General features: G+C 38.5%; 2 protein-coding genes across 3 annotated transcripts; one reads left to right on the top strand and one right to left on the bottom strand.

Annotated features, from left to right (window-relative positions):
* The first annotated feature begins 1,412 nt into the window (after window positions 1-1,412).
* On the top strand, window positions 1,413-4,895 carry LOC107935839 (uncharacterized). Its single transcript, XM_016868457.2, has 2 exons — window positions 1,413-2,314; window positions 3,877-4,895. The coding sequence occupies exons 1-2, from the start codon at window positions 1,751-1,753 to the stop codon at window positions 4,591-4,593; spliced, it is 1,281 nt and encodes a 426-aa protein (XP_016723946.1). The 5' UTR covers window positions 1,413-1,750; the 3' UTR covers window positions 4,594-4,895.
* Window positions 4,896-5,835: 940 nt separating this feature from the next.
* On the bottom strand, window positions 5,836-8,619 carry LOC107935838 (cation/H(+) antiporter 15). Of its 2 annotated transcripts, XM_016868455.2 has the most exons (4): window positions 8,206-8,612; window positions 7,495-8,092; window positions 7,088-7,209; window positions 5,836-6,985 (listed from the first exon to the last, which is right to left on the bottom strand). In XM_016868455.2, exons 1-4 carry the CDS (start codon window positions 8,461-8,463, stop codon window positions 5,861-5,863), a joined length of 2,103 nt encoding a protein of 700 aa, XP_016723944.2. In that variant the 5' UTR covers window positions 8,464-8,612; the 3' UTR covers window positions 5,836-5,860. The 2 variants fall into 2 exon arrangements, with proteins under 2 accessions (XP_016723944.2, XP_016723943.2); XM_016868454.2 differs by having other exon boundaries at window positions 7,088-8,092; window positions 8,206-8,619.
* Between the last annotated feature and the right edge of the window lie 690 nt (window positions 8,620-9,309).

The following is a 9,309-nucleotide window of genomic DNA, read 5'->3' as shown; positions in this document are numbered from 1 at the left end:
ACTAAACAATTAATTGGTTAACTAAATTATATAATTAGCATTAGTTACAATGGTGGATGGAGGCAAATTATTGGGTCGTTAAAGGAATAACCAAGGTTGTCATCTTGTTAACATGGTATTGTGGAGACAACACTCAGACAACTTCATCACCTTACAACCTGTGCGGTTTCTTGTCTCTTAATAACATCTACTTACGAATTAATAAACAAATAAGCACCCCCCCCAGGGTTAGCTTAAATCACTAATTAAATATTCTAATGTCCAGCAAGCTACTAGTAATATATATCTAAATTGTAGTGGTGCATGGGGAATTCATGAAGGTGTTGTTGGTGAGTAAAATTTGTGAATGGAATGGTATGGATTTCACATGGATGCATGTGCGGTTGTGCAAGGGTTACTAGGACATATCCAATCAATCGCTGCTAAACGGTGTTCCAATCTGACAGTCGATTCGTGGCAGTGGCCGGATGGCTGGTTCGTAGATGGGAACTGTGTACGGCCAGGAGACACTTCTATGGAATCCCAATATAATTATGTTCATTGCAGTCGGTTAACCGATTCGAAATAGCTATAATTGAATTAATCGACCTTCTAATATTTTTAACCGTTAATCGAATCGAATTTTTTTTAAAAAACATTAACCAAATCAAAAAATTTTCAGTTAATTAGGTCGGTTAACCGAATTAACCGAAAACTGTATGGTTTTTATTTTGGGTTAAAAATTAACCAAATTAACCGAATTACCCGAATTGGATCACTACATAATTAAAAATATTACATAAGTCTTTGAATCACTACATAATTAAAAACATTACATAAGTCTTGAAATTAACACATAATTGAAATGTAAGTTTTAAATATTCTCCATTTATATCCATTTCTTCTCTCCAAAAAATCTCCATTTGCATTAAACCTAAAAAAAACACGTATAATTGGGTAGAGACTTAGAGTTAGACTTTAATTTTATTTTTATTGGGTTGATAATTGGGCAGACTTTAGTTTTAGTTTTATTGGGTTGGGTAATTGGGTAAACTTTAGTTTTAATTTTATTGGGTTGGTAATTGGGTTGGGTAATTGGGTTGAGTTGGATAATTTTATTTATTAATTTTTTTGGTTAAACTGAAAAAATTCGGTTAACCGACCGGTTTCGAACCGAATTAACCGTTAACCGAAAAATCATAAAAAAATTAACCGACTCCCGACCAAAAAAATTTAATTAACTAACCGATTAACTAAATTCGATCGGTTAACCGAATTTTTTCGATTTTACCCGAATTATGCACACTCCTAGCTAGGAGCATCACAATTCACAAACATGGGCTTATAAGATTGACCAACATTGAATAAGGTGGGCCGGTGTGTTATGGGGAGCTCCACATAATTTGGGTTTTTAGCCGCGAAGACAACAACTCACAAACAGTCCAACCAAAGTCCAAGCCCTGGGACTGGGCATCTGCTCCTGCTCTGCATTACAGCCTCCACTGAGTTTTAAGTTGTCTGAATTAGACTTCGAGAGTTGAAATGAAAGTTGGGAGTTGAGATCATTTGTATATAGTAACTTAAAGAAACGACAGCATCCAATCAATCAGTAATTTACGCATCAAACAAGGAAAGATCAAACTCACCGCTGTCATCTATCTATCAGATTTGGTCGCATGTGATGTCCCAAAATGCACTGCCTCAGCTCCATTAGATCTTCCCTTTCCCTCTCTTAGATCATTTGCTTGCTCCCAATCCATCTCCTCCAAAAATGGGCTCCACCCAATCCGTTCAAGCAGTCGAAGAAGAACACGAAGAAAGCCCAGACGATGACGAAGACGACGACGAAGACGAAGAAGAAGACAATAACCAAGGAGGACCCAACATGAGGCAACTCGAAAACAACCACTTGGTGAAGAAAGTACTGGAACAGGAGCCGGAAATGTTACCCTGTTACGCTTCAGCAACCCCTCTCTCTCCACAACTATCTTCCCTGGGTACTCCTAGGATGGGTCCTTCTATCAAAGTGTGGGACCCATATAATGTTTTAGCTCCACCTCCTCCGCTGCCTCCGCCTCCTGTTTTCTCCCCTTCTTTCTCTTTCCACCATGATCGATTGCTGCTCGAGGTTTATTTCATTTGCCATGGCGAGTCTGATTTGAATTTGAGGCCTGATATTGTCGGTGGAAGATGCGACGGTGCCGCCTTGACCTCTAATGGCAAGCGCCAAGCCAGGGCTTTGGCTGTCTTCCTAAATTCTCAAGGGGTCACCTTTAATGCCGTTTATTGCTCTCCCTTGGATCGGGCTAGATCCATGGCTCTCTCCGTTTGTCAGGTAATACTCTTTTCAATTCATTCTTTTATTTTTGAGTTTGATAGGATTATAAATTTGTTAATTAGGATAAAACCTCGACCTTCGATTGCTAATCTCTTTAATATCATTAGCAAACTGAGATCCTGCTCCATTCTGCGTTTCCTCCTACCATATGCCTGCATGTTATGCTAAAGAGACAAATCAGCATAGGATTGAAATTGGGATTTTCATCCTGTTTCTAGTTACTGCTCTCTCTTTCTCTCTCTGGTTTAGTTGTATTTTCCTTTTGCATTCTTTCATTTTCTTTTTATCCCTTTGTTGCAATTGTTGAGCTTGAAAATAGAAAAGAAATAGGTGTTTAAATTGCTTTGCAACTCTAGGGCTGCATATTGGAAAAGATACAAACATCATTTGGGTAAGAGGCCTTTTACTTGCTATGCAACTCTAAGTGCTGAACTGGGATCAAGTAGCAAACACTGCTAGATCTTTTTAGCTTTTTTGAGGTTATGAGTAAGGACTTGTTGACAAGGCACTATATGTTGTAGTACACGTCTCAAATATTCTTGCAATGATTAAACAACAGGCTGAGTTTATGTGCTATGAATTGATTATAAGAGAGAGGAGAGCAACTAGTGATGATGCTTGTAGGCATTGTACATCTTGTATCTATCACAAATTTTTTGTTCTTTGATTTCTTCATTTAAAATCTCTTTCTTCTTCCATGTTTTCTTTATGAGTAGAAAACATTCATGAAACAGACTAGGTGATGTGTGCAAAGTTGGTAAAAGATTGACTTTATGACATCAAATGCACATAATTCCACACAAGTCATAGAGTCACTTATCAAATTCCTTATTGATACTTTGTCAAAAATATCATGGTCTTAGGCCCAGGTGCCCACCTAAAGAGATGGAAACTATGCTGAAATATCTACTCATCTCAATTTCTTGTGAGTGGACTACGACAAATTTAAAGTATATACACTATAAGTAGATTTAGTGTTGATGCCATCTGTGAAAAAAATTCTCTCATTTTTGGAGGGAATTTTACTGCCTACTTTATTGTTGATTGAAGTAAACTGTACCACGCTCTCAGCTTAGTTTCGTAGGAATATGAAAAAAGTGAAGTGTCGAATAGTTAAAAGGTCAGGCTTCATTAATGAGCCAATGGTTATACTAGTAATAAACTTCAACTGCTTTATATTTTACCTTGGATTAGTGCTGTGAATACTAAACATTTTGAAGGATGAGCTTACCTGTTATATTTGTTTGACTATTGGTATATAAACAGTAAATTTAGCTTTATTTCTGAAGGGATATGGTCCTTGTTAAAGCCAAATGGCAAACAAAAATGAAGGCTAACCATTGATAGGAACAAAGACTTTGATCTGTGGCTTTTTATCTTTTTAGCAGTGATAGCAATAATTGATTCTTGAACCTAATGTTTACTTGTACATCTTAGTTGATATCACCTAATTATTAGTTTTTGATAGAGGCAGCTTCAATGATGAGATAAGATGAGAGATGCATTTTCCTAGTTAGATATTTGACTCACTATAATGCTTGACCTTTTGTACCATTCAGGAGATGAATTTTGCAGTGTCAGAGATACAATCCTCTGATGCACTTATGGATCTGAACATGGGCCATTGGGAGGGGTGCCCTCGATCAGAAATATATACGCCTGAAGTTTTGAGTCTGATGGAAAGATATCAGCCTGATTTTTCTGCACCTTCTGGAGAATCTCTTAGGCAACTGGAATTTCGAATGGTTCAATTCTTGAATGGGACTGTCCTTGGGCTTCCTGAAAAATTTAGATCTGAATTTTCTTTACACCAAAATGAGAGTCAAGGATTTACACACCATAACAACCCTGCTTTAGCCAACTCAATTCATGACAGAGATGTAGCTTCTCTTCAACTACCCCATTGGGACAGGCAGCGGCATGTGCTATCAAGGAAGAAGTCTGGTAAGAGCAGGCTGCAATTTGTTTCGAATATTGGTGAACATGATGCTGACGATGAAATGTCTCCTCGGGAAGCCAGTCATCAGCCTGACCTTCATGACTTAAATGTCAGGAGTTCCTCTTCCCCATCCACTTCCTTGGCCTCTACATCTGTTGGTGTTTTTACTCATTCCCTGCCAATTAAATGTCTTATCACAGGCCTCCTTGAGTGCAGCCCCGTAATGTCACATAAGGTGTGCATAGAAGACTCTTCTGTCACTGTATTACAGCATTCCTGGAAAACAGGTTGGCAGATAAAACGGTTGAATGATACTGCACATCTTAGGCTTCTTTAGTTGGAATTTGAGACTTGCACATCATCCTAAAGCAGAATTGGCAGAACGAAAAGTGAAATTGTTAGTGGTTGGCTAGAATATTGCATTATTATGATTCATTCGTCCAAGTTGGTATTCTGCAACTCATGCTCTTACTTGTGTTTCATCTACTACACTATATATATATGTTGTAGCATTCAAATTTGAATATATTTAATTCAACATTCATGATATCCAAAGAGAAAAGAATTCTTTTGGAAGTTGGAGCTTTGTATTGGATGATTCTTTGTGATTTGTAGTGTTTATGACAGTTGATTTTTATAGACTGAATTTATTTATGAAGTAATTCCTGAACTGCATGACATGGGTTAACAATAACAAGATGTTTTCTTTTATGTAAAGAGAATTGTAATGAACTTTGCATTTATTTTCAACTCTTTAAGGTAATTATGCTTAAGGATTGGTATCACAGAAGAAGCTATTAGTAAACCTATCTGAATACCACCCACAATAAGCATGAAACTTGTAATGCTATCAACGAACATCAGCTCTGGTTTCTAACTTGTCATGCATGGTGTGCGAAATGTGGTTGAGAAATGATCATAGAGAGTTCATCTTATGGTTGATTTCTGGAGAGACAGATACGTGAAGCAACTAGCAAGCGATCGCTTCTGGTGAAGTGACCTTAAGTGGGAATCTTCCTGTCGAATATTATGTTTTGAATGCATTGATAGGATCACATTCCAGAATTGGTTGATCCTGATCCTGGCTCAGCTAGCAATTACATATGGCCAAATTGTACAATCAGTCTCTGTATGTTGATTATGGTATTGAAATCTCCAATAAATCTGTTGAACAAGCTGTGATGATAATGCTTGCACAAAGTCTGCATACTGAGCATATTTGTCTCGTCATACATCTCTGCAGTAAAGCTATGCATGTTCCCTTCCTATTCCTTACCTTAGGTAGGTGCTCATATTCATATAGAAATTTAGAGCAGATGCATGGATCATGGTTTGTTAATTGTGTCACTATCTTGACTTTATTTAAAACAATCTAACTGGATTTTGTTGATATAGTATCATGTGTTTGGCTTGTTATGTTATGTCATTTTTCTTCAATTAAAAGGTGCATGGTCTCGTAGATTGCCTATCTATCCTTACTATAAATCAATCTGCTAGTTCTAGTATACCATTTGCAGGTCAGTTTTGCTCTATGGTCTCACTTGTGATGTAAGACATCCATTTGACATAAAAACATTTGTTAATATGTATGTATGTATTTCATTTCACTCGCTATGACTGTTGTCAGTATGTTGTTGAACCACCAAGATGGTGGTGTTTCCGAGGAAATCTGAGGAAGCCAACATATCACCGATTACACCCAACTCCTTGTTCTCATTCGATTCTGTTAACCCTGACAACAGAGGAAACGTGTCGTAATGACGCCTACCTACCACTATAATGTCGTATTGATTCTCCAGGGTGCGAAGGACTGAAGCAGTCCCTGCCCCATCCTTGGCTACTTCCTCCCAGTACTTGGCACAAGTGTTCCCAGAGATATTTGTTTGAAACTGCCCCAGACTTTCGTTGTCATTCCGAATCCCCTCCATGTATTTATCTGGAAAATCTCCATTGTAAATGATTCGTATGAGTGTCAAATTGATATTTTGACATCCAGTCATCTTAGCCGCCAAAGCCAATGCCTCCTGATCATCAGCTCCACCCAAGAAGATGACAGCAACTTCGGAAGAAGACCAGCCAGCCCAAATGGCATGCAGAGTTTTGAGGCTGCCACGGTCAACAAGTATTGCAACCGAGCAAGGTGCCTGATCAAGGACATTTTGGTTGGCAATCTTTAAGGACCTTTTAGACAAGTACACCGCGCCACCGACATGAAATTTCTTGTAGAAAGGAATCATAACCAGTGAAGTCCCTTTTTCAAGTGCAATTTGAAACACATCCTCATGCATTGTTTGTGGAGGAGATACTGAAATGAAGGAGGAAACTGAGACAAGACCGTCATGGTTTTCCTCGAAGATTTTGAAGGCATCGATTATAGGGGCTGAGCCCCTTGTTCTGGTAGACAGCTTTTTAGGCCTCTTTTGTCGCATCAGGAGTGCGGTAGCACTCCCCATCAGCTCAACCATGTGAAGCATGTAAACAGCGATCGGACTCTGCTTGGTGGGCTTCAGGGTAGCGAGGACATTAATGGCAGATGGAACATTTTGTTCCTCATGAATGCAGACTAGGACTCTTAGTTGAGAGTTGTGTCTTGAGTGTGCCAAAGTTCTTCCATAGTAACCCTCGTACCTCTTTGAAGGATCGTAGAAACATGGTACAACTAATGCCACAACTCCTGAGCCTATCAGTGCTGTTAAGCACATGGCTGAAAAGGCCTCATCACCTATTATCTGCAAATTGCAATGCCAACCAACACCTACATGTGTTGTAATTAATATGTAGCATTAAGACAGAAATACTAGATAATACACAAGTGTGGAATATTATAATACCTGTTTACGCTTCATACGCCTAAACAAGTCAAGCTCGATGACGCCTTGGAAAGTCATGAAAAAGCCAAGCACGATAGCATCCCTTTGCGGCATTTGGCAGCTGAGTGCACAGAGGGAGGCTCCTAAGAATTTCCCAAATGCGCCCAAGAGCGCAAAAAATTGCACTTTGAAGTAAGTTTTAAGACTAAGAGCAAAGATGTCTACTGCTAGCCCAAATTTGACAAAAAATAAGGGCATAAGCACCCAGTTGGTTATCACATCAAGCTTCTCTACAAGCGCTGACCCCAGTGGGGGCCCTGATGGTATTATTAACCCAAAAAGAAGGGGACCAAAATAAATGTTTAAGCCGAAACTATGACCCCAAAACCCTGACATAAGCACTGCTATGAACAACACAACTAAGTTACCTTGTTTCAAAGGTTGTCCACCCAAAGTATGCTTCATCTCCCAAAGAAGCAAAGGGCCAAGAATACAGCAGACCAGAGATGCAAAGATGATGCCATAACAAATGGATTGAAAGAAGCCCGACAGGTCATCTTTTGATTGGTTCCATAGAATATTAGATGTAACCACACAGGTGCTACATAGCGTACTAACCATGGAAGAAGATAATGCCACTCTGCCAATCTCTGAATTTATGACCCTAAGCTCAGAAAGATAGTATGATACTATTTGAAAGGAAACCAGAGATTCTGCCTTTGCTATTTCCGGAAGGCTATCGACCTTCTTCTTTTCGTTAGGATTGACATTGAATTGCATCCACAAAAGGGACATGCCCAAGGTTAGTATCATGGGCACAGCCACCGAGAAAAACCCAATGGCGAACGACTTTTTTGTTATCTTCTTAAGCAGCCATATATCTGTCTGTACACCCACGAGAAAGAAGTAAAACATAAAACCCATGGTGGATACTACATCCATTAGCAAGAAACTTCTGATGGGGAATATCATGTTGAGAAGCCCTGGAATCCGGCATAGCAATGATGGCCCCAGGAGCACTCCACCCTGATATGCATGTATGTCGAACAATCAATCAAGTAATGATGATATGTATGTATTGTTGCATTGAAAATTGCAAAAGGGAAAGGGAAAGGGAAGGGGAGAGAAAGAGAGGTTACCAAAACTTGAGCGAGTATGAGGGGCAGGCCAAAAGGCCTGAGGAGATAAAAGGTAACGAGAATGGCAGCGGAGCCAAGGGATAATTGGAGCAGCAAAAGAGGAAGCATCAAAGTGAGAGGACTGGAAGAGTAAAATACACGGGCATTTGTTAACTTGGAGAAGTTGGAACAAACTAAATGGGAACTTTGTATCATCTGGGTCTTTGGCATGCTTCCGAACACAAGAACGTTTTCTGGTTCCATTGTTGAAACCATCATTCTTTGATTTCATGCAGAGATGAGGAAGGAACGCAAGTTGTTTGGATCAACACCCACATGCACAATGGGGGAAGCATGGTTTCAGGCTCACCTTTTGTTCTAAAACAGTACCTCCTTTTTAGCCATTCATTTCTTCTTTACTTTTCTCTTTCACTATATTTACTTTTTTATCTTATTCCCCTAATCCATCACCTTAATTTAAAAACTCCCTAACATTATTTTTCCATTTTTTCATTTTTCTTGGTAATGAATGGACTCCTACTCAAACTTTTAACCTTTTTTTTATTTTAAAATACTGTATGAAAAGGAAAAGGAGACTAAAATACCAATAAATGCCGTTATTTTTAAAAATTACGGAGATAAACTGAATTTTTTAATATTTACCGGAATAGGCCGATTTAGATAAAAAGCTTCCAGTTGGAAGCGTTTTTTCCCGTGTTATATTAAGGCTTTTGATTGTTTAGGGTTTTAAGGTTTTAAAGTTTAGGGTTAGGGTTTTGGATTTTAAATTGATAAATTTTTTAACATCATAATTGTAATTATTGAATTCGATATTTAAAATATTTATATTTACACTAATCGTGTATTCAAATTTCATTTTGCAAATTGATTAAAAATTGAAACTCGGTGTACTCGGTTTGGATGCAGAACTAGTTTTAAATACATATCCAGTACATTATTTTTGACGAGATGGGTTTTGAAAACATATCTCAGGAATCCCGGGATATCTGAAATGATTCTAAAAAAATGCCTCGAATAGTGGGGGTTGAAATTTATAGAGAAAAAAGCTCCAAGCAGGATGCACTGTCAGCAAATGACTGAAAACGCTTTCAGCTAGGACGCTTT

This window comes from Gossypium hirsutum, chromosome D07 (genome assembly GCF_007990345.1).
Source record: "Gossypium hirsutum isolate 1008001.06 chromosome D07, Gossypium_hirsutum_v2.1, whole genome shotgun sequence".
Lineage (NCBI taxonomy): Eukaryota > Viridiplantae > Streptophyta > Magnoliopsida > Malvales > Malvaceae > Gossypium > Gossypium hirsutum.
This window is presented reverse-complemented; position numbering and strand designations above follow the sequence as displayed.